This window comes from Danaus plexippus, chromosome 6 (genome assembly GCF_018135715.1).
Source record: "Danaus plexippus chromosome 6, MEX_DaPlex, whole genome shotgun sequence".
NCBI lineage: Eukaryota > Metazoa > Arthropoda > Insecta > Lepidoptera > Nymphalidae > Danaus > Danaus plexippus.
This window is the reverse complement of record NC_083540.1, coordinates 3,404,921-3,432,148: the sequence shown is the minus strand read 5'-3', so window position 1 is coordinate 3,432,148 and position 27,228 is coordinate 3,404,921. Positions and strand designations below refer to the sequence as shown.

Below are 27,228 nucleotides of genomic sequence, written 5' to 3'. Positions count from 1 at the left end.
TATCTTAGTAACAATTTTTTTCTGTGTGAAAGGTAGCAAACGAGCAGACAGCGTACTTAGTGGGCAGTAGCCACTGTCGTCCAGGGACATCCGCAACATCTCTGTTGCGGATGCGTTCCAAACCCTGGTTTTTTAGGAATAGGGAGAGGTGGAATAAAGATAATGACAGGAAAAGGTGGGAATAGGGAAAAGGCAACTGCCTCTCTCACTCATCGGATGAAACGCAGCCATTAAAAGCTATCACGCCGATCTTCTGTGAGAGGGTGGTACCCCCCCGGTCGAGCCAGCCCATGTTCGACCATGACTACGGCTAGGCTCTACCACCTATAAATAAATGAACTGCGACTATTATTTAGCCATTTTTTTCGATAGATATCAATTTATTCCTGTATAATATTAACATTCAAATAACATTTTGGCTTGGTCTTGGCTCTATAGTTGAATAAAAAGTAAAAAACAACAAGAAAAATGAGTAAAACATATTTTAAAAAATAATAATTTATTTTTACAAAGATATTTTTCTAATGTTAAATTAATACGGAAGTTCTCTTTGTTCTTATAAAAATCAATTAACTTACGTATGCTTGACGACACTAATAAATATTGATTGACAGCCTTACCCTATTGTTAATCGCTTCTAATTTAATTAAACTTGCATCATGATTCTATCATACGATCCAAGGCCTGGTTCTCAAAACATTAAACATGTATTAACCCATTTCTGAATACAAAAGAAACACTAATGGTAAAGATTGACTCGTAGACTTATCAGATTTTCATTAAATCTGACGTTGATGTTGTCGCACCTTGTATTCACTAAGTGAAATATATTTGTGCGCCATAACTAAAACAAAATAGATTTTGTATTAAGTTTGAAATGTGGAGAGGGTTCTTTATTTGATTGTATTATTATGGTTTCTGGCCTCAATCCGCAAAAGAGAATTCTTATAAGAAGACTCCTTTAATTGAGAATTAAAACTATTAATGGAATTGGTGTTGATCGAAGATTTTGACGTTACACCGCTAAAGGGGAGATCCGAAAAACAAAACTCTACGGTAGCATCTCATAATAGTTTCTTTGATTATACAAAAAATTTACAAATAAAAGTTAAGTTAAATGCATCACAATATATGTCATAAATTGAAATTGCTTATAGGCTAAAATAATTCCAAAAAAATTGTGTAGTTCTCGCAGGATTGTAGTATAAAAGTTCAGTTATCATTCGTTTGTATCTTAAAACTAAAAACAGGACTTTCGTCGTGTTTAACCCATATATCGCACATTATAGTACCAATGTAGATACGTACATTAATGAAAAACTGGCAAAGATCTGTTTTGAGTTTGACGAAGCAAAGCCGCGGCAGGAAGTCAGTTATATTTTGTATGAAGTCATTTGGCACAGATGTTAGATGGCTCTATGGTTGGTTCTCTTAATTATACATATATATATTTAAACACACATTATTCGTTTGTCTCTCAATGAAATACCCACATTGATGCGGACAAAGTTATGCCCACAAAACTGATATATATAAAATGCAAAACTATCTCTACCAACTGTATTTCACGAGGGAAAGTAAATTATGTTTAAACTGTCACTGTATAGCTCGTATGTCACACTAAATGTATTCAGGCTGAAAATTATTCACAATTTTTTTATACATTTTTTTAGCGGCACGGGGTGGTATAAATTATGAAAGTAAATATAATTCGTGAGGGTCGCGCATCGCCTGAATACAAAGAGGGCTTCAGATTTTTCGTTCAGAACGTGCGTGAGCCGAAGGTCGAATCTTACAACCCGGGAGTTTCCTGTTACCATTCAACGACTGTTTGGTGAAACTTTCTCCTTATTCTTCTGAAAGTTGTCCTATATCGTACGATCCATTACCTTTAGCGCCTTCTCCAACATCGATTTGGAGTTGCCATCAAGCTACCGTTATGACAAACGTTTTGTTTATAGATATTTTATGCGCATACATGTATGTCTTTATATTCTCTGTCTCCTTCATAAGCAATAAACATACCCTCTTTATATGAGAAATGTTACATAGTAGTTCTTGAATGAATGCTAAATGCTAATATTAAATATATTATATTTTTTGTTCCTTATTTATTTTGTGTTTTTTTTTTATTTAATATGAATATGAGTTGCTGTCGATATGAAATAGCTTAAATAATTTTGTCATTGGATAATTTTACAATTGTGGACTTATGTATCGGTTAATAAGAATAATTTGATAAGTAAATTTTCTAAAAAAAATGCAAAACAGAGTTTTGATATACAAGTCTAGAAACAAATAAAGAACATCATCTATTAACAATCTGAAATAAATTATGCACGTTCTAAGCTTTTCTTGGAGCTTATTACATACTTAATAAAGACATTTCGTTGTGGGGTGACGCTCTGGTATGCATTAGGACTAAATCTACTAAATTGGGTAGACTTTACATGTGTTAATATTTAGTTAGCAAGAAAACTAACATTTAAGACATTGTTGAAGCTATGAAATTACCTAAATAAAATGCTTTTCACTACTCGACAGTAATCATCTTTGAGTATATATAATTTAATTCATATACGATTCTATTTTATACTTTATAAGTATTAATTTTAAAATTAAATTCAAAGACTTTCGATATGGTTATTGAATAAACCCGAGTCAAGAACAATAAATTCTGAAGATCTATTCAAGTGATACCCGTCCAAATTATGTTGGTAGGATTCCACAATTCTGCAACTTCACGATGATGTTGCCATAATTTTGTCGGGTGCACGATATCTTATCTTTTGGGATGCGTGGTGAATGTGCGTATTAGTCGGGGGCTCAGGAGCCACGCCTCCCTCACCGTCTTTTAACGTCCGATTGCGAAGATGCGCGCGCAATCTACCCCATCTAAAGGTCACGTTATATGGATGAATTAACGTTATCAAAGAAACAAAGCTGGAATTTATTCTCACTTAAATTCTGTAGTAAATCCAAAATATCTATTGTATATGTTAAACGGTATATTTGTTGAAGTCAAATATTGTTTACATTCAGTATTACTTATAGTAGTTTTATTAATTTTTTTGGTTTATTGAAAAATCTTATCGTAATATAAAAATTCGTTATTTATATACAATGAGATCATATGATTACGTCATGAAATTTAATGTGTTATTGACAGTCAATGTCGCAGTCATAACTAAAATTTATATGAGTAAGACGTAATTATGAGTGTGAACACCACTTAATATTATACATCGTTCTCGCGATGCGTTTCGAAAAATCTGTAGCTAGAATCAGTAGCGGAGCGCCACAGTACAGCCGCCGAAACTAAACGCCAACCAAGTATCAACTGACTATTGCCATCTAGCGGCGGGCTTGGTACTAACAGCCCACCTGCCTGTTTCGAGCAATGCTAGCTGACGAACGACATTCGCCGTCGCGCTCGCACCAGTGGCACGTAAAATAACCTCAAAATATTTGAACACTAACCATACAGAGTATTATCATAATTTTCTGTTCATCAGTGACATTCGTGAATTATAAAAACAGTAGAGTTGCTTGCGTTGCTTAATTCATTGCATTAGATTCGACATAAAGTGTTACATACGTGTGAATCTGTCAAAAACGAAAGTTAAGGACAAATGTTCGTTTTGGTGGGCTGTCAACGGGCAGCCCCCAAATATTGTGCCATTATGTGGTGGTATATATTTTTCTGTGTAGTTTTTACTAAAACAATTGAAGTGCTTGGTACAAATGCAACCGGATCAATGCAAGTCGGCAGTAAGTTTCTTTTATTGTGATACTGACTGTATTTAATACATATAGGTAGAAAATATTTGTATATTTTTAATTTATTTTGTTTATGATCACAGAATTTAGTTTTAGTGGTAACTTTTTTTTCTTAAAGACTGTAGTTAATATTTACATTCATATGAATTCAATAAAGAGTTACTTCCGTATGCACGTGTTTTTTACCTGTATCTTGTTTACTTAGTGTTCGTCTTATGTAGTAAATCATATAAAATAAGTATATAGATTAGATAACTAATGTCACGCCACGTTTAGTTGGTAATATTTGACTAATAAAACAATCATTATAGATATAATATTTTTGAAATATTACTTGAATGATGGTTTATTATGCATTAGTTTGTAAATTATCGTCAAGATAATTGATTGACATAGAAAGGTACGTATCATCAAAGACATTTAATTTCGATATTTTGAAGACTAATTTTGTTTTATTTTTTTCTTGAATGATTTAAGATGTAATAAAATAAAAGAATACATAAAAATTACGGATTTATCTTGTTGAAACGATACACAAAGTAATAAATAAAAATAACCACATTCGTATAATGTCAACGCCACAGACAAACAACATCAAGTTTTTCATTTCTTATTTCCAAGTAATAATTATTTAATACAAGTCAACTGTTAATCAATTCAAGGCCACAATTACTAGCTATTCTTAGCTGTACAAACACTTTCTGACATCATATAAGTATGATCAATATGGCGTCTATGTAATAAATAATTATTAAACTTGATCCAACTCGATTCTAGTTACGAGCTGAACATCCGCTTGTGTTGCTCTGTATTCAGTGAGTACTGAATTGTCTATGCTAATTTGTACTTCCGATGCATGGCGTATAGCGCTATAATTAGTATTGAGATTATATTGTTTCATTGTTGTTTGTGTGATTTATTATGTTAATTTTCAAGAAATAATAGTAATTATATTGATAAGTATACTATTGTGTAAATTAATTTACTAAAACCGATTTTATATTTGTGAACAACCTAGTGTTTTGCATAAACAGAGCACAAAGCATTGCCAAAAGATCAAAATAGCATCATAAACAACTGAAAGTAAAATAAGACAATAATAATTTCCCGAAACGGTACAAAGTTCAAGATATGCGTGGCTATAAGCCAATTTATATCGTATTTTTAGTCATTTGTCGATTCATTGACTGCAATCCGTAATTCCAACACTATTTTGCATGAAAATCTCGTTGCGTTGCAAGCGACGGTGAAATTCCGTTTTTGAAAACAAAATATGAAACTGTGATTTGTTTGTCTACAAACTGTCCAGTGACAAATTATGCTACCAAATGTTTCCTATGTCGTTTTGGATGTCTCAATTTGGACATTCCACAGCTGACGCGACGACTATAAAAGTCTCGATGAAAAGAGTACAATACCATTGTGATGCTATAAAATGGGCTTCGTGTTCAGAAGAAAAGTCATTATGTGATAAAAGAATACAAATAGCGTGTGTCATATTTTTTCGTGTTGATATTTTCGTAATTTATTTATAACTTTTTGGGTAGATTGATAATTGAATTAATTAATTATTATATATTAAGCAAAAGAATCTGATATTTTCGATAAATATGGAAATATATTATTAATTTTTAGTGTTAATTTTTTAATGTTATTTACCATTTTACTGTTTTTTTATTCGGCTACTATAATAAAGTTAATAAATCTCTTCCTTATTATTATCCTCTATGTACAAAGCTATTGATATGAAGGCGTTATGTATTATAAAAGATTTATCCATCGGTGGCGTTACACTTTTAAGCAAATAAAATGACATTATTTTTTGGATGATAACATTTTATTATTTTAAAGGAGTTTTGGATAAATCATATCTTCTGTGTTACTGAATATCTAAAATTTCCAAAGTAAATGATAACATCTAAATCGATTTCGTGTTTATGCGTGGTTGCATAACAAACACGCATACAATTTTGAATGAGGAATAATTTGAAGTAGGTTACGTGAATATTTTAAAAACTTTCATAAGACAAAACATATAAAGTAGTATAGCTAGTATTTTAACTATATACATTTATAAATGTATATATGTGCATATATTCTATATGTTACTTGTGTAGTTATTAACATTTAAATGTAATATGAGTGATTATATAAGCATATTGATAAGTCTCATATCGATCGGACGTTTTGATTACTTTGTAATAATCTTGTTCAGGGTAAGACGAGATGAATTGTGTATTTCTGTATTAAATAAACATTCAATTATATATGCTCGAGTTAAATATCGAAATATAATTTTTAATATTCGTGATATTATGCTTATCACAAGTGTGCATCGTTACGCTAGATAGTGAGTGTTAACGGTTTTATTCTTAAATCTTATTATTTTATACATAGAATTTGGACTATTGAATGAGAAACGTAACGTTTTTTAGTTAAGTAATTAATGTGACGGTTCAAACTTGTGCTATGCTTAACAGTTTCTCTTTGTCAGTGTTAATCATGCAAGAAAATTTATTCAGACTGTCTGTCTGTCATGTCACGTTATGCTTTTATTTGCTATGTATTATGTACCTTTAATTGGAGTGATCACATCTTTTCATCGGTACCGGGAATAAGGGGAACTGATAATGTTTGTGGGTGGTTGGGTGTTCTAAGCATCATCGTAATATAGACAAAGATAGTCTTAATACTTGTTCTATGCTCAAACCAACTAAAATATCCTTAATTAGAAATGAAGTTCCTGTATTTTAAAATGAGTAAAATAGCTAGTGATATATATAGATAATAATAACATTATTATTCAAATCCGAACAAATTATCCGAACACTGCTGTTTCATTTAATTGAGTACTCGCGAAAATATTATTACGATAATAATTAAAAATCTAAACTTTGTAAAAAAATCTTTTCTTTCGCTGTACTTTCGGAAATAGAAGTATACAGAAGGGTATACCTTTATTGTCTATTTAGTTAACGAAACCTGAATCGGTTTGAATCTTTGATTGGATTTGTCTTACATTACTTAATACTGTCTCCTCGTTTTGTAGATAGTAAAATGATGAATTGTCAGCTATCAGAATAATTATTTAATCTATGGTCATCTGTTACAATTATTAGATAATAATTAATTAGTGATTGATTACTTTTGCCCAGCTTTGTTTTATATTATATTAATATTGATAAAATCGATTTTGATTAAATGATCATTCTCATAATTAAGACGTTATATATTTTCATTTAAAACCCTAATAGAGGATTTTATATGTAACTATTCAAGTAATGAAATAATCTAGTTTTGTCTTATTTATAAGGTTATTGATTACACCAGTTGGTGTTTGTTAGGAGTCTGTATTCAATGTTGACCTCGTCTTTTAATGGACCATTGTCATTAAGCCTACAGCTACCATCCCGTGATGTAGATAGGCAGCTGTGCGATAAGCGAGGGTTAGACATTTAGAACACTTGATTTCCAAAGCTAAACGATTTTGAACCCATTTTGAATGACATAAGCTTGTTTGTCCTATGCATCTATAGGGACATCAGCTGTTATTGAAGCTCCGTCCAATTGGTTTCCAGCATCTATTAATTGTCAGCGCTTTGAATATTGTTTATAAGTGTTCAAAATCTTTTTATCGAGAATTTTCGATCGGAAGAATGTATGGTTGTGTTAATACGTATTTATAATGCATCTAATAATGGCCGCTTCTTCAATCATAAACACGTTGTTATTTATATAATTAAAGTTAAACAACTATTAGTCTATCGTTTATTTAATAAAGTTATATAGTTTTATACAACGGCAAGTACATAACGGCTTTTCTTTATATCAGGGTTCCTATTAGTTTTTTTTATGATCATTTATCGACTTTAATCTTTTTAGTATAATATTTTAACTAATAAGCCAGAACTAGACAGATATTGTAGAAACATTAACAATTTTTATTTATATGATTATCACTTATTTAATGTGATGACCGTATGTTCATAATTATGGCTAATTGTACGACTAGACAATTCGTTTTTATTTGTATAGGTATATAGGTAAGTTTAATGAGGAAATGCCAACAATACCATGTTCCTCAGCCCTATATAATCCTTATAGCGTCCGAATTTGCGTTCATTAACCTAACATGTTAAAAGAAAAGCTGATAACTCTGAGTCAACCAGCAAGAGGATTAACGTTTGCGAAAATATACAACGCTTTTAACAGAAACGGAATGGTAAATAGGAGATGGATTTATATAAAAAATTAATAAAACGTCATACTTTAGAGATGACATTTTTATATTATTCAAGTTTATTCTTTATATTTTTAAAGACAATTTATAGAAACGGACTTTAAGCTGAGCAATTTTTTATTTCTACGACAAAGATTTTTTTATGACGTTGTAATGCTGAATAGATTTTGATTTTACTACAACGCAACTAAATAAAAAAATGTTTCTATGTGTGTTGTGCTTACTATCCGATCACGTAATAACAAAGGAACCAATTCTAATGACATTTGATATGTTTATAGGTATGATGTTTTAGTATAAACTAAATTTTATTATCTCTAATCAGGTAGAGCAGGCGGACTGGTATAATATCTGATGAAGCAATTAACTAATTGCTAAATAAGTTTCGACTCACGGATCATATACTTTTCATTAATTTAGATATCACGTAATATTGGACATTGGACAATAATTTGTTTCTTAATTTTAAGTGTTGAGTAGAAGTGTCATTATGTTTGACATTTAGTGATAGGAGACTCTTCTCGAATCGTGATAGTGTTTATTTGAAATACTTTAATGTAAGTACATACTTCTTATGCGATTTTTATGCAGACTTCTCCATATAAACTATGACTTTGCCACGGCACGTCTATTTGTTCACAATTCTGTGGTTGATGTGTATATTAAATGTATGTATGTATATATACAAATTTCGTTACGAAATAAAAAATAAATGTCTTTGACAAATAATAGTATGTTGAAGTTAGAATTGATATAATCTCGTATAATACAAATACGTTACAAAGCTGTACAAACTGGTATATTTAATAGTTCATATTAATATAATTTTCCGCAGTGTGAAGATAAAGCTCGCTGACGGCCGCTAAGTAGATTTGTATGAATCCTGGCTGAGACGCATTATACGAAGAATAAATTACCATTACAATAAATGATGAGAAAATGGAAATTACTTATAACGGAAATTAAGCATAAATAAAAACTTAAATTTATTATGTATCTATAAATATTAATTTATTTTGAACAATGAAAGCATTGGAAGCGGTAATTACATTATACTGTTTCGAAGAATACATCATTTTCTACAGAAATAACTAATTTGCGTACTTTATTATGTTCTATGATGATTTTTAGACGAAATCATTGTTCAATTTCTATTGTTTTAATAACGATGGTACCGACACTGCTAGATTTAATGGGAATTGGAATTAAACAAGTTTGTAGTATGATATATTTATATTACGTCTGGTATTAGGGTTCGTGTAAACAATTTCAGTAAACATTCAGTAATATTGTTTCGGGTAACATTTAGGTATGTTTTTCCAATATATAAATGTCTTATATTATACGTTTCACGGGTTTTAGTTTTATTCCACAAATGGTTTAACCTTTTTCGTAATAAACTCCGCCATATAAATCCCTTGCTTTCGTTTTGGTACCATTACATTGTGGCAATTGTAATATATTGGTGGTACTGATTGGACGAGTTTCTCTACAATTCAAACATTCCAATTACCTTTGTGAATTTTTTTGTTTGAATGACCATTTACAGTCGAACCTTGATGACTAACTCCATGTTACGTACAAAATGTTGATACATTTTAAAAATAAACATAACTATAATTACAGTCATTCGTAGCTCCACATTAAATATATAAATCAAATAATAAATCCAACATAAAACATTTTCTCTCATAAGAGGGTCAGTCAGTATGCTAAGGGTATAAATTTAAGCCGAATTAATATTAATTTATACAAAAGGTAAAAATTTGGGGTCGGTATTCCAGCGTCGTTTACATATCGGATAAAGTAAACGTTGGGATACGCTTTTTGTTTATTTGTATGACAATAATGATAATCCTGGTTTGTGGTAGGAAATGATATTGCTAAGTGGCTCGAATGTCGCACTGACAGCGTCCAGTGAAACGAAATGTTGGTATAATTTTCAATTTTAAAAATGTTGACAACAGCCGCGTACCTCTTTAACGTTTCGGCTTGTTAAGTGAAATAAAAATCTTCACGTGTTCACTAATGAAAGACATTAGATAAGTTTGCACTAATTCTGTATTAAAATATACAAGCACATGTTATATCCGTTCTATGGAATATATAATGAAAGTCTATTATTAATTCAATGCGGGATGAGTAACTCTCGGTCGTAATTTTTTTAGGTATTTTTTGTATAATTCTTATAGTTGAGCATCTTTCAATGCAAATTATGTTACAGGTAATTATTAATACTTAATGCGATAAAATGAACTTCCAAATGAAATGTATATAAATTATGGGTTTTGCAGTAATCAAATTAATGGGTTTTCGTTCATTTACGTTTATTATTTAAAAATAAACTTAAACCTGTACTAAATTACTCGTATTAAATGCTCAAAAGTTTATTCCTTAAAAGCTGATGGAAACGATAAATAATTAGAGACATCTAAAAATGCAGCCGTACCTAAAATGAGCAACTAACGAGAATAGTTAAACGGACCTGTAATTTACATACAAATTGGCTTTTGGGGATAAACGCTCCATTTGTATTCAACCACAGGACCCCAGTTCGGTGGCAGAAGCAAGCTGAGCATTTATCTAGTTTCCGATTTGAATCGGCGCAGTATCTGCTTATCCACGTTTCGTCTTAAGTCATCAGCCTCCATCAAGACGATTTTGCAAATTCAATGAGTCAGATATCCTAACGTTTAGACTATCAGGAATTTCCGTATAATGCGAATGGATATTTCTGTAATGGAAGCAATAGTCGTTAGGGCGTTGTTTAAAGTCTCAATTGTATTCAAATTGCCTTTAGAGTGTAATGCAATATAGTGATGATATTTTTTTAGTGTTACCTATATTTATATTTAAACATGTGATTGTTACGATGTAAAAGTTATGCCTTTAATTATACTTAATTTTTCTGAACGTCTCACCAGATTAATGGTGTTACAGATTATACATGTATTTAAATTTGCTACCATTTGTCTAATTGAAAAACAAATGAATTAAGAAAATTCATCTAACGTGCTGGATTCTAACCCGCAACCTCTGGAATATCGCGTTCTAGTTTCTTTACCAATTAAGTTTAAGTTGCCAATTCATTTACCAACATTTTACGTAGATAAACTTACGTTAGTTTGTTTGCTTGTTTGTTCTGCAAACTTTTAGTATAGTAGGAACTGAAAATGGACTCATTTAATTTAATTTTTAAGATGTGTGACAACTTTATATCAAATGTAGATTGAAACAACACAAAAATATCTAAAGAAATGTGCTCTTTTATTGGACAACAACAAAAATTACTTGACATTTTTATGTACAGTAGATACATAATTGTTCTAATCCAATTGTTTAAACCGACACTAAGTTTTTAATTATGATAACGGTCAATGTAAGTAAGTAGATTATTGATATTCAACATGTTATTATAATACATTCGAAGCAAGGCATCGTGTCATTTAAATTCATGTAGTTGTTAAAATTAAGGACTTCTGTAAGTATAGTTCTGTTGCGAAGCCTTTCTTTACTTCCAAAGTTAAGTTATTTTAAGTGTAATACAATTATTTAATTATTTTATTATTAAAATGCAACGGAATCTAATTATACAGACTAAAGATAAGTACCTCAGTGGCGGGCAATTAATTTTTAAGGGCAATTTCATTTTTGAGGTACACTCAAGCATAATTTGATTAAACCCAATGTTGTAATTTAAGAACAGACGTTTCGAAGTTTCAGCCTTTAATTAGACACTCTTCATAAAATAAAGAAGTTGAGAATTAGAAATAAAGCTCATTTAATATTAAATTATTTCATATTTCTGTCTCCTAATTTTAGAATTTTAACTTTTATACTTAAAGGATAATATATATAATATAGACGAGAGTACTTAAATTTTGTTTGTAAGATAAGTCATACAAAAGTTAAGAGGATTTATAATATGCTCACATAGAACTAGATTTGTTGGTATAAAGGAGAGACATCTTTGATGTTTATATTGAAATTATTAAATATATTTTTCATAACATTTAAAATATAAAGTAAACTAGTTAATTATGTCTACACCAGAAGATTAAAAAGGGTTGTAGAGACAGGCGATGTTTACATACGTCAGCTGCAAAAGGGTTAAAGATGAATAGCCCTCTTTATTACGCCTTAACTCTTAACACATGCTCCTAAATAGTACCTCCGAAATATTTATTTAGGTGATGAGCTAATACACCTAGTACTTCACCCTTGGATCTCGACGAAGAGTCAATGGGGCTTTAATTTGTAAAAATATACCTAGCTACATCGTTACAATAACATTAAAGAAGAAATACTAATATATTTATATCTAATATTTATTCTATAACACGCGCTTAGATTTATAATTTAATTTATAATTATATAGACAAAAACATGTTTATAAAAGGTTAACATCAAAATGTTTTTGGTAGTCATTTTGACAAAGGATTTACGGCAATAAATCTTTAATATAAAATGTTAAAAATTTTTGCGTGGGATAATTTCAAAGGTCCTTTCAAAGTGATATTATCTGTTTATACCATTGAATGGTGTATTATGATTGAATTAATTAAAAATATTTGTGATTATGGGATATATTGATAATTTATAAACAAAATTATCACTGATAAAATGTGAATCAAATACAATAGATAAAAATAGACACGTTTAATTTAACGAAATAATTGTGATGCAAGGGTCGAAGACAATGCATCAACGTCACAAACATTGAATGATACGCAATCGACCTACATTATTGAATTCAATGATTTACGTCATCCGAATAAACTATAGAGGTACCATATATTGGTCATTCACGTTTTGTTCCCGTTGCAATCGATTTGCCTAGACGAGGGTACTCCATATAGATTGGCCGTCAATGCGGTGAGATCGTCACCGGCATAGAAGCACCCTCGATATTTAATGAAATTAAATTAGTCCGTCGTATGTTCAATCTGCTATGTAGAATGTGTGGTTTATTTAATGTATGACTATATAATATGATATTCGCGATGAGTATTTAGTTTTCGACTTATAAATTATATTACAATCCTGCATAGTTTTATTATAGGTATTTTGGTATATTTATAGGTATTTTGTTTTTGAACAAGTTTATACACATTTCTATTTTATGAGACTTAGCAATTTAATGTGACGTAATCATTATTTTAATTTTTTATTTTACTAAATAATAAACTCTTATCCATCCAATATTAATTCAATGAAAGCCCCTTTATATTTTAGCATAACAACGTATCCTATACTATACACAAAATTGCTCTTAACCTATTTTGACTTTTTAATATATACAATGAATATATTCATAAAGTTATCGAGTATTCCAGAAAATTGGTCGCACACAAAATGTACTTCATAAATCAACGAATTTAGAAGATTCCTTCATATTGGGCGCTGGCTTCTTGTCCCATTACGGGCTTACAAAGGGCTGCTCAGGATCATATACATTCGATCACATTTTTCTTCCTTAAAGTTATATATTAGATTTATGTTTCCTTCGATGGCCGATTTCCTTATTCCCTTTTGTCCTTTATGATACGATGAAAAGTTATTCTTAACTTTATGTAAACGATAAAATGTTAGGGGCAATGTCAACGTTGCCATAATATATAGAGTTCAAAGTAGGGCAATAAATATGTTAATGTTTATATGATCTCTATGTATGCATAATTTATCTCTATGCATAATTTTTCTAAATAATAACTTGTATGAATCTTAAGGTGTTTTTGCTGGTTGTACCATTTTTTTTTTTCATACGAATGGGTAATATTCAATTATAATTTTCTATGCATCCTAAACTTCTGTATGTTTGAAAACTAAAGGGAATAATTCACGTAACACATATTTTACTTGACGAAGTAATTTGGAGAGAAAATTCACAAACAGATTTCAGTCAAATTTTTGTAGACTTTAGATTCAATTAAAAGTTTCCTACTCAGCTTTTTTTTTAAATGATCCTATTTAAATCAAGGGTTTCATAAAAAGTGAATTTCTTATTACTGATTCATCAGTTAAAACTGGAATCTTAAATTTCTTCCTGACCTTAAAGGAATTTTCTTCTTAACCTATAAAATCGAGGGAATATATTAAGTAAAAAAATATTTAAAAAATCTAACAAATTGTGTAACATTTGATTCGGATACCAAAAAAGTTCACATAAAAGATTGATTTCTGTAATATGAACCTATTATTATATTTCTGTAAATGAAAATATTATTTAGAGGGGGCCAAATATTTTAAAATATATTAAAATACCGTTGATACTACCACTCCCTTAAGTATCGTTGCAACAGAATAAGTTTGTATCCATTCTTGAAAAGCAATTCTGTAACTAAGTGAGATTATTCAAAGCGAGTAAAGCTGGTTTTGTTTTATTTAGAAGAACATAATGCTTTGTCGATAAATAAATAACATTAAATTCAGTAAAAAATATTAATTTTTATCTGTAACATCAACGCATGTTATGCTAAAATTTACCACCGAGTCTGAGCTGATCATTCAGAAACAACCATACAACAATTTATACTTCATTAACTTATCTTAAGTGAACCAATAAAGAGTTACTTATACCGTATACGAGTCATTCACGATCTAAGAAGACTTTGTAGTTTGTACGGCTTACAACTCGTGATTCATTGAAAATATTGTACGTCATCATGATGCTGGTATACTTGCGGGGTCCGCTGTACGAAATTGAATTGTCCTCCAAGGCGGGCCTTACTTGCAGCTCCGCACAGATCCATTTCTGTTCGAAAATGCTTTTATCTCAAGCTCACTAAATGTGAGCAACAATTATATAGAAAGCTATTATAATGAGATTTCAACTTGCAGTCTACATTTAATTTTTTCTCTTTTATTTATTTCTTACTGCACGGAATTTCAAATCTTTTAAGGATTTTTGTCCGTCGTACTAATGATAAAGCCATTAGGAATGTATTAAAACGAGTTACTTATAAAAAAAATTGTGCAAATGTATTTTGAATTAAATTATCGATAATTGTTATGTTAAAACACATAATTAAATCACAAACATCATTGATTCCTTAAAATTTTACTATATTTTATGTATTTTTTTTTTATGATAACCTCGAAAATGTTTTTATAAATATTTTTATACTGCTTTTACAGATGTATGTTCCCAAAAGCAGTTCCAGTGTGCGAACGGGAAGTGTATACCAATAGCTTGGGTGTGCGAGGGAGACGACGACTGCGGCGACAAATCAGATGAAAATATAGAAGAATGTAAGAAAGGTAAGGTAGAATAATTTATATTTAAATTTGGTAAAAATATGAAGCTCGTTATGGCACATTGCAAATTTTACAAACTAATCTATTTGTGACATCCTTGGTTGAAATATGCTTGAGTTGCTATTTTTATGACGACGCTAAAAAGGAGTTCTGTAAAAATTTTGTATTTGCTGTCAAGAATATTAGACATCGTAAAAATTTTAACCGTATCTATCAAAACGGGCGCTCAAGGCGAGATATGTATTTTATTTTTGACAAATAGTTTTATTACTTCGATAAGGCCAAATAAGAATATTTAAAAATAAACAAACACTATAATTTCGATTTCAGAGTTATATAAATGCTATTAAAATATAACGGAAAAAATGCATTTCACCTTGAATATCAATAAGTATATTGATGGTGACCATTACATTATTCAAATTTATATTAGATAATATAATCTATGGATATATTGAATACGGCTACCGGTTTCGGAATAATGACAGATGTTCTGTGGGAATATGCGAATACTGTGTTTATTTGTATGTGTATGTGTAGGTTGGGACACTCCCAAAACTTATGTTGCAGATTTTTATTAAAAAAAAATTGTAAGTAATTTTTTTTCGGTGATATCTATAAATTCTTATAACTTTTTAGATTAAAAGTAATTCAATCTAAAAACTAACTAACGTTTTCTTAAGCGGATTATTACATGTAATTTCACTCACGTTTAACAACATTTTATATAGGTAAGACATATTGTTTTTCTGTGTAGTACTTAATGAAATAATCAATACCTCTTACGGCAAACTAGATCAATTTTATATGTTACTGAACTTCGATAAGGTGATGCGCAGATATATTAAAAATATATGAAAGACCTTTGTCAAGCAACATTTTTGCTGACTCTGTTTGGCTAATTATTTACAGGTGCTTGAAAAAAATATAGCCACTTCACATTCTATAAATCGTGGGTTTGTTCCCGGCTTGTTGAAAGCTCTGGAACTTAAAAACTTAAAATGAGGCTTATTTTGATGGTTCGGTTTGAATCTAATGCGAATCCAACCAATTCGTGACGGACGTCCGTTTTACTTTAAATCATAAAAATATTTTTACTTATCAAGGCTCTTTGATTTTCTCCTTTATATCAAATCAGAGATTTTATTATTCGCTGAGTATTTTAATGACTTTTTTATATTGAAAAATGAATTGAATTTATGACGAAGTAAAAATAATTTAAATTAGTAAATATAGCGCTAACATACAAATGTAAATAGTTTCCTTGAAATCTTTGTGTCGTTAAACTATTAAGTCGATATTATTAGGAAGGGAAAGGAGGAATATTACCTCAACACCTAACAGAATTACGTTATTACTTTATTTTGCTACATTAAAGAATAGTTTGGCTCTTATTGTCATACCAGCTCTTGTCGTATTCTAGTAAAAAATACATTTAATCAACAAACCTAAATCTTATACAGTACAGCTCGTTCAAAATTTTACTTTATAGCTTGCCTATTTAGAGAAATAGACGAGCTGTAAAGTGAAATTTTATAAAGTAAATTGAAAATTAGTGGATACTTCAAATCATAGGTTTTCTCTTATCAAAAGCCTCTGCTTTTCGTGTAATACATCAAAGTAATAAGTTCATATCTATGAAAACCTATGATTTTAAATACTAATTATTAGTAACTTAAATATTAGCTCGTAATATATATAACATTAAAGTTTGTGTCAACACCTGTTGGTTGTCATTATCTAAAGACATTATTGATAGCTGTTAATTAACATTGTTTATTCAATTAAAACTTGTTTTCAACTTTAACCTCTTACCGACCTCTAAACGAAGGGCGCTTTAGACCCACGAATGTTAATATATAGGAAATAACGACAAAAACAAAGTAAATTAGACCTTTTATAATGCGGAATCAGTATTTTAAGTAAATGGATTATCATAAAATGATGTTTATACAACTCAAACACCTCATTTAGTCCTGTTTAGTAATTATTTAAATTTATTCGTATTCTTATAATAGTTTTAAAAGAAATACTTTGTTTTTTTTTATTGTTCTATAATCAAAAATTTCAAGAAGCTTTTAAAAATAAATAGTGAGAACCTAGTAAAGAGTATAAAATCCTTATATAACTATATACAGGAAAAAATGCAAACCTTGAGTCCGGCGATAATCATCCTGACGAATTGCTAGAATGTGCTAATGTAATATAACATACATATTAAATTTTATTATCCAGCAATTAGTAGGATATAATCGTGATTGATTATCATTTTATACTGTATTTATTTATTTGAGTTGTTCATATATGAAAGATAATTTATCAGAGACCAGTTAAATTACTATTTAATAGGTATTCATTGTCAAGGTTTTTTATACCTATAAAGGTATTTTTTGTTTCAATTATATATATGATTAAGCTATTATATATTATTATATATATTTACATATCAATAAAATTTGTGACATTTAAATAACTAATTGGTTAAAAAAAACGATTAAAAAGTATTCTCTACATTTCAAATCAATAGTTTTATTGATATACTGTTCAAAAGATATGTATGTAAAAAGACATACATTTTAAAATATAGTATTCGATATCCAAGAAGTACGAATAAAAACTGAGACAACTACGTTCCTTTGATATTAATTACAGTGTAAGCAAAGTAGATTTGATTACCTATTATTGTTTGGCTTCCTTTATTGATGGGAGATGACTGGCTCCGACTCGGTGGCGCCGTGTTCATCATATTGCGCATGCGTCGCCAGTTTTCAATATTCATACTAGATAGAAGATATGTATGTATTATGATCGAGTCTGTCTGTTACTGATGTAATTATGTGAAGATTTAAATAAATAAAAATAATAACCTTGGACGTGACTAATACTAAACAGCTCTCAATACAGCATATAGTGGACGAAACAGATAATGTTTTTGGAAAAATTAGTTGTCAGTCATCATTATGAGCAGTATATACTTCATAAAATCTAACAACATAAGTCCAGCTTCTAAAGACTGTCAAAAAAATTTCAATGTCCATATATCTTGTATAATATGGTGTATTGTTAAATGTAGTTAAATAACAAAAATGTGATAAAACTCGAATGATACACTTATTTTTAAATATGAAATAGAAAACATTTGGTGTTTGTAATATTTTCAGTGTTTCCTGTAGGAAGTAGAAATAAAAAGAAATATTTGCAAAAGCTGTTTCTGTTAACAAGGATAATATTTACCGTAGTTTATATTAAAGTTTATTACATGGTTTGATACTCTTATTTACGGGAGAAAGATACATAAACGTTATATTTATAGGTTCTCTAAGGTAATTGTATCCTCGTTTCAAATTCCAAATACAAATTCAACAGCCATAAGGATTGCTCTAATGTGAATGTCCTCTTTAATATTGCTTTCATATATTTAATTTTAACAAACTTATTTAAAACTAATGTGTTTCCTTTTCATATTAAACATAAACAAAAATATCATACCTCAAAAATATATTAAAGTATACTTCATGTAGTACCTACATTGTGTGAATAATATCTAGGTCAAAATGGAAGTAGTACGAAAATTGCAATATTTACCCTTCCGTTTACAATTTAGCTCGTTGCGATTTTTATTTCTATACGGAAATGAAAGTACGGACTTGTAAAGTATACCTGGATGTTTTTGCAGTATCGTGTATGATAAATATATATAGTTTTTACTCTCGTATCACAGTCGTTGCATCAAAATTAACATTTTTTTTTAATATTTACTTTCGATTATAGATCTGCTTATATTATATTCTAAATTTTATATATACAATATCTTCCATGTGAAGAGAGTTTTTGTAGTTAAAACATATCTAACTTTTAGAAAATCACATTAAAAATTATAATACACTAAAAGACATATTATACAAAATGTTAAGTCATAATTCTAACAACGCTTTTCCGTTCCGAATGAACACTGGCTCCGTCTATCTTGATTATATGGAGTTCATCGAACCGATTAATGTCTTGACGTTAGGTTTGATGATAAGAAGGGTCCCGACCCGGTCCCCAGCAGTACAAAGAATACTCTAAAATGTTAACCGTCGTCTCCTTTATCCCTTTCAAATGTAGCTTTTGTGTTGAAAGTCATACCTAATTTAAGAACGTTCTTGATACCTGTCCGCTATTACGTTTTTTTTTGAATACGAACTCTGAAACTGGGTTTGTCTTAATTTGAGAACGTATATTGTGATAGGTAAAGAATAGAAGCTTCATACAGAAACTGTTCAAAAAAATATAATAAAAATATGTTCTATTACAATTAACCAATTTACAGACCATTAGGGTACCGAGTTTGAGTAAACAAGCAAAATATGTAATCTTTCATTCAATATAAGATGAGTACAAAACAAGTATTATTGTAAGTTCTTGTAGGATTATATAAAACTTATATGCTTTATAAACTAACAATAATTTGTAAATACTATCATAATTATCTATGTGTATATATATATTGTGACCTTTTTATTGCAACCGAAAGTGACAGAATATTTGTTTTGGCCGGTTTTAGTCGGTTTGTGGTCGCTTTAGCAATACCAGAAACTAAATAAATGGTTTTGCTATAAAAACAACAAATACATTTAACATACTACCCATCGTGACAGATAGCAAATACAGCTGTATTTATAAGCGATATTATGTAATGTAGTCCCAAGGAAGGGGTAAAAAACGCAAAATTGTGTTTCTATAAAAAATAGCATTCAAAGTTGCCGCCTCGCATTCTTAATGGATATCCTCAGCACAAAGTGAACCTTTATTTCTAGAAAAAATTAAAATATATCAGTTATACATCGTTTAATATATAAGAATTGAAGAGTTATGAAATAAAAACATTCAGACTGTCAGTATTAATTGTAAGATTAATTCGCGTTAAGGACAGTGGGGCTGAAATTGTTAAAAAACGCTGTTGCTTTAAACTTTGAAGAGCGGCCAGTTTTATGAAAAAAATATAGGGAAATTAGGGTGATACATTGATATGAATATGATGTCAAAAACGTATTTCCGTCGGTCGAGTTCATGTAAAAAAGAAACAGAATTTCAGTAACTTCACGTGTCATCAATGCCAGTGAAAGTCTTGGCAGTATTTTTTTTACAAATGTTTTTTAATATCAATTAAATTCTAATTTTACTCAATAATAATTAATTAAAAAGCTTGTGTCAGCGATTATAATGGCTGTTACAGAAATTAATAGACAATTAGGTTAATTAAAATTTAGACCTTTTATTAGGTAGCCAATTTAAATAAATTGTGATAACATTGATAATATAAATTATTGGGAAGGTTTGTTTTTGGTCATTATAAAGGTAACCAAGGTAAATTCATTAAAAATTGTAAATGAAAGCAACAATATAAATTAAAATTTTATTCCATAATTAATTAAATAGCTCCATTCTTTGTGAGTTTCTAATTAACTAACTTTTTATAACTTAACAGCCTAGAGGAATAAAAAGTAAGTATTTTCTACATGTTTTCTTCTGTAATCTTTTCAAACAGTAACTAATTAAGAAATATATTGAGAAACTTTACAAACCTTATAAAAGTTTGTGAATGAAACGAACAAATAAATTTACTAAGAATTTCTAAAGAGCATATATTTAAATTATAAAAATATATGCGAATATGTTAATATTTTTATAACATATACGTTAATGAATATCTCATTTCTAGTTACCAGCTTTGTTGTTTCATGGAATTTTAATATAGAAACCCATGATAAAAAATGGAACAAAGAATTATATTAAAATGCCTACAGTTAATTTTCTTCTTATTTAATAATGACATATCCCTTATTACTTGTTTATAAATAGTTAATATTATTATCAAAAATAAATAATTATTAAAGAGTATTAAGTAATACAACGTGAGTATCATGATAAATATGAAAAGTTATAAAACCTAGACAGCATCAAAGCAGGTCACGTAATCGACTCGGAAAATTTTTCGTATTCCAAGTCGGCGATGAAAACGGCGATGAGTAACGGATAAACGTACTGTACTATGAACGAACCCTAAATAAATGGACCACAGGTTTTGCCCTTCAATCCCTGGCCGTTAAAACTGACATTAGTCTCATGGGTTTTATCAGGTCTAGATAAATTGGTTTTGATATTAAGATATCAGAATTTATGGCTGATACTTAACATTAAGAGAGCCCTAAAGAAAGGAATCGATTTACAACAGGTAAAATCGGGTATTGTGATCATATATTGTATTTTTATCTTAAAAAAAAAACTGAATTGTAATTACATTTTACTTCTTAAATGTTACGTTCAGAAAAATAATAAGTTGTTTATTGTATCTGCTCCCAAACTAAAACTTTTTATCAGATAAGAATAACACTTCATGTCTATCTAACTTTGAACCATGCAAAGATATATAAAGCCATTTTGTATGTTAAAAATAGTTTGATGCAAGTGACATATTGTGAATTTCACGCGCTATTAATTCCTCGCGGTATGCATGCAATGTGACATTTTTCTTAAAGAGAGCCGAGTGTGTTTTTGAAATATATACGTTTTAAAGTTCAGTTTTTAAATGTTTATACAATTTTAACACTATTGTGATTTCTGAAGACATGAAGTGAAGTATAATAGACGGGTCAGTACCGAACATTAGGAAAATAAGTAGATAAGTATATTATCTTCAATTAGCCGAATTAGAGTCGGGTAGCATAATATACGCACAATGGTGTTGTAACATGCACCTATAACTATTTCAAAATATAACATGTAATAAACAGTACGTTGCTGGTAAATGTTACATAATATATATTATAGATACCTGGTTGAGTTTATTTATAATGCATTTACATTAACAAATTGGTTTCCAACGAGTTCAAATAAATATATAAGCCAGTCTAGAAGTCATAGCAAACGTTATCGGTAATACAGTACACTCGAGTAATAAGCAAGTAAAAGCGAATTTTTGAAGGTACATTATCCCGCTTCGGTGGATGTTGTGTTTTTATAGAAATTTGTTGAATACTTAATAATATGATATTGAGAGCAAACATTTCAAGGAGATTTCATTAAAGACAGAAACGGCAGATACCACCGGATTCCCAAAAACATAAAACGTAGAACCATTTCGAGATGATTCAAGACGAAGGTTGCCAGTAATTGCTATTGTCCTATAAAATGTGCTGTCCTACTATCATCCAAACAAGAAGTCTGAATATAAAATTTTAGTGCTTTTCAAATTTTCCTACTTCCATCGATTCAAGCTTTTATACTTCTCATTTATTTTTAAACTCAATTCTGTCGAGTGCTTTAGGCTATTAACAAGATTAACGTTGTTGTTTCAAATATCTCTTCATGGTATGGATTCAGTAATCTGAGAGCGTTTAAATTTTAACGGGCTTTTACACCAATACCATAATGAAACTGAATCTTGAGAGACAATTAAAATGGCATTACGTTCTTGATACGCCGTAATCGGAACATATTGAAAAATTTGTACCTATACCGTTTAACAACTTTAAAAAAAAAAAAAACCTGTCTATTTTTTATCTGGTATAGATTCAATAATTGATGATCTTATAAAAGTCTTTAAAATGTCCTTTTATGTTATAAAGATACTCAAGTCTCAAGCATCCCTGAGCTTGTTCTAAAGTAAAGCTGGAGGGCCCAAAGTACTTTGTTGAGCTGTTTGAATAACAATTTGTGGGCAAGCATTCTTCAAAAAATATTGTTATAGATTGCTCGAATCGATAGTCGTGCGTAGAGTGTAAGAAAAGAATATTCGGTATACTAGCAAATGTTTCATTTATTTTTAATTAAAATTCATAACTGTTGTGATAATTTTTTTTTTATATCCATTAAGTAAAAATTCATGACTTAATTTAAATACTGTTAATATTGTTACGATAATTTTTCTTAGATTCGTTAATCCAATTAGTTAAGATTAGTTGAGATGAAATATAAAACACTTTTACTTAATGGGTAAAGACAAACATTTGACTAAACACAAAACGTGTGTGACATGTGAGTTCTCGTTAAAAAAATACGTAATGCGATTGGTGCCTAAATGTCATATTTAGTATGTCAAAACTATTTATATTAAAAGAAAGGTACTGATTTATGAAAATTTTAACCTAAAAACATGTGTAGTCAATTATGGTCCGAAGTATACGACTCGGTAGTTATCGTAAGTCCGGTCACGTAGCTGGAGGGTTGCGCTGTAAAATTTTACGCAGCTGTCTGAATTCACGATAGCACCCCAATATCCACAGAAAAAGTAATAATTTCACCATTCACACACTAGGCAAAACACAGCTGATACGAACGACATCATGATATCAATACAGAGGATTTGGCTATATAATAATAATAAAAAATCATATAACTACTTAAGCAAAGATAAATGTGTTATAATTATAATTCTGTTAACCGCATCGCATTAATGCAATTTATGCTAGCAAATTATTTAAAGTACTTTTTTAACACCGTTTATGAGACCCAGTAAAAACGTATACAGTATCACCATAAAATAAATTAATTGCATTCCAGCGACGAGATCGTTTTTAATAATAATAATAAAAACTTTTGTTTTTTTTTTCAACCGAATCACAAAAAAAAACTCGTTTCGTACTTCATCCAATTTACATGAAATTTCCGCCATGGAGAATTATTCTTTTTCCTCCGCGCCTTTAAATGCTAATGAGCGCCGGTTGAAAATATTCTGAATGTGATTAGATTTTTCCGATGTTATATTGTACGTTTAAAATGAGTTGGAATTTTATTAAAATCATATTTAATTTCATAAAATTCTGTATGCATGTTATATAAATTGATTTAAGGTAAGGAAATTGTATAAATATTCATTCACGTTATTTAATTCTATGACTACCCACGCATGCCTTATAGAATGCGTGGAGATAACACTGTAAATGTTACAAACACCGTATCTCATTCAAATCAGCCTCGAATGCTGTTAAAATGTTATGCAAAAGTCATCTGAACCTATAGTCTCGGGTTTTGGCGAAATTTTCAGCATCATTAACTTCGCCTACCGTTAAATAAACAGGCGCCTGTTATATCTTTTATAGTTAGTACTTTGGTTTGTTTTATATATAGACGTTATTCAGGAAAGTTGTTTTCGTCTGATGTTCCTGTTATTAGTATGCAAATTAGTTATGTTTAGATATGTTTTACATTTGTTGTTAATATGAATGTGATGTATTTTGTTGTTTTGACTTGTAACGGGAAAAATAGGATATTACCTCAATGCTTTACCTTTATAATACGAGAACACACCTTGCAAGTATTACAAAAATGATACATCTATATTAAAAACAGACTTAAAACAGATCTAAAGTCACCGGGTCAATCTATGTTCGAATGTGAAGTAGTAGCTAGGTCAAAGCGAGTTTGCTCCAGTTATTTTCGGCTCAGTCTCAAAATAGAGCTAGTTCGCTTAAAAAAAAATCGCTTGTCTCTGAACAAATTCCGGGAAACATTCGTTGGAATTGCCTACCAATAACGGTTCTGAAAACTAAGTTACGTCTACAGCAGTTATATTTTCCTTTTGTATTGTAAGAGTAAAGAAGTAGTTATATTATAAAATGTCACTTCTGTTTGTAGTTATTACATTATACCGAGGAAAGTACATATTCCTGGAAACTCGATTCAAAGAAGCCATACGAACATAGCGGGATAAAATCAATTTGAAATTCTTATACCATAAATACAAGAGCAACTTGGTCATAAATTAAGTTGTAATCAAGCGTTATCTCTAATTTACGATTTATTGACGGTTAACATTCCGGTTTACGGTTCGATCCCGGGATACGATTTTAGCCCGGAATTTCATGCTAATAAGATTCCGTTTCGGCGGACGGCTAAAGAATCATTTGATATATTGATGAGTTTTATTCTTATTAATAATCCCGAAGCACACTCTTAAAATGCACTTTATAAAATGTAGTTGAATTCAAATTTGTACATTGTAATTTTTGCCTTTAGCAGAGATAATATAACCTGCTATACCATGCCTATTACGTATACATATACTTTTTTGATACTGGGTACTTTTTGCAGGTTTACTCGCAGAACGAAATTTAAAAAAAAAAATAAACTGTGTTATTCCGATATGAAAGCATCGGTAATGTAAAGTTTTTTTAAAACCATACAAAAGCTCAGCGTGTAATATAAAAATTGTTGTACCTTTCTTGATTTTTAGCGGGAATTTAATATAAGTGTAAGAGTAGATATTATTTTAAGGTTTTATCAATTCAGATCCTGCAATATACGATGCACCAGAGTATAAATATTTTATATTAAATTATGTAACAGTCAAAGTGTATAAATTAAATTACATCGAATGTTATGACTAGATCGGAATTAATATTAATTGAATCCTCCTAGTTTTAATCCAATTCAATAGGAAACAATAAAATTGTAAATAAACAAATGTGACATTTCACGTATCCTGCAAAAAGGGAAAATATTTGTTTTGTTATAAACGTTATTTTGTCACATTCGTATAACCCAAACGTGACGGAGCGCACAATAAAGCGTCCAACGGTAATGGCCGACGCCTCTGATTTATACTTATTCCTTTTATGCTCTCTAATGGGTTTCCTTATATATGTTTCTTTTCGAGAGCCACGAGTCAACGACATACAGCCTCTATTAACAATAATAGCAACAACGCTTTCAGATTAAATTAAACGAAACCTTAATAACGCGGGTTTACGAGATCGCGTGCGGTTTTATCCCGGAGATGAATGTAATTGTCGCGCTGGTACGGGAACCCCGAATATCATGGTACACGGTCTTCATTCTAGATTATCAGGATCTACGCACGATGTTTTGCACCTTATCAGCACAACTGACAGTTTATTTTCATTTGAATTAGTTTGATATATCACTGAGCTCATTGCGTGGACTGTTGAGTTGTATCGTGGTGATGTTGTAAGATAAAATTGTTAATATCATTCAAACGTTAGGTATATCAATCAATGTAAATATATATGTCATATATTTATATGATGAACAAATAAAGTGAAAAATTTGTGTGAATACGTAACTTACATTTATTTTAAATTAATCAGAACAATGCATTTTAACAACATGCCTATAAGAGCTGGAAATGGAATATACAAAATATTACAATTTATTTTTTTTATTAAGTTTAATAAAAGTCCTATCCATTAAATAAAATACACACACATATATATATATAATATTATAGATTATCCTGGGACAAAAAATGGACTTGATCGAATTTTTAAGTGATACTTATATCGCCAAACTTATGAACATAGCCCACTTTAGTGGCGGAGGTTAACAACTGACGTAGATAATTTTGTTAAGGTAATCGTTGTATGAGGTTAGATGTCCTGATATCTGTTTTCTGAATATAAATATAGAAGTTTTCAGACGATGAAAATAGACATAAAAAATCCATGTTAAATTGTTTATTAAGTTCAATTTGTCATACCTAATGTATTGAGCCCGTCTCTTCGATTGTATAATCAAACTCATTACCTTCGGTCACTTAATTACTTTGCATTTTGCGTTTCATCAGTCATATCAAGCTTTATTAGCATTCATAATTTTATATGTTTAATATGTATTAATATAATATTTACCTACTTATAAATACAAAACTTTTTGTAACTAAAATATTATAGGTTTGAAAGTATATAATCAAATAGCTTCCACGAAACGTGAATGAATGATAGCAGATTGTATACTATTTTTATTTCCAGTTTTGTAACTTAAAATAAGAAGTGGAATTTGTGAACAATAAAGTACTTTATCATGAGACATCACTCTTATTGTGTCATCATTATTTATTATTCTTTTGTTTTCAAATTTATATACCTAGTTATGCACTTGTGGCAATTTACTCGAACTCCTTAATCTGTTTTTGGATAGCTGTAACTCATATAATATAAACAGATACATTT

General features: G+C 29.7%; 1 protein-coding gene across 5 annotated transcripts in view; it reads left to right on the top strand.

Moving 5' to 3' along the window:
• Nucleotides 1-3,403: 3,403 nt before the first annotated feature.
• Nucleotides 3,404-27,228, top strand: part of LOC116778831 (low-density lipoprotein receptor) — a 116,145-nt gene continuing 92,320 nt past the window's right edge. For 2 of the 5 annotated variants that reach the window (XM_061529733.1, XM_032672883.2), the window contains exons 1-2: nt 3,404-3,771; nt 15,158-15,280. In XM_061529733.1, the coding sequence (XP_061385717.1) occupies nt 3,633-3,771; nt 15,158-15,280 (262 nt within the window). In that variant the 5' untranslated portion in view covers nt 3,404-3,632. The remainder of the gene's footprint in view (nt 3,772-15,157; nt 15,281-27,228) is intronic. The other 3 variants (XM_061529734.1, XM_061529735.1, XM_061529732.1) reach the window with 2 other exon arrangements.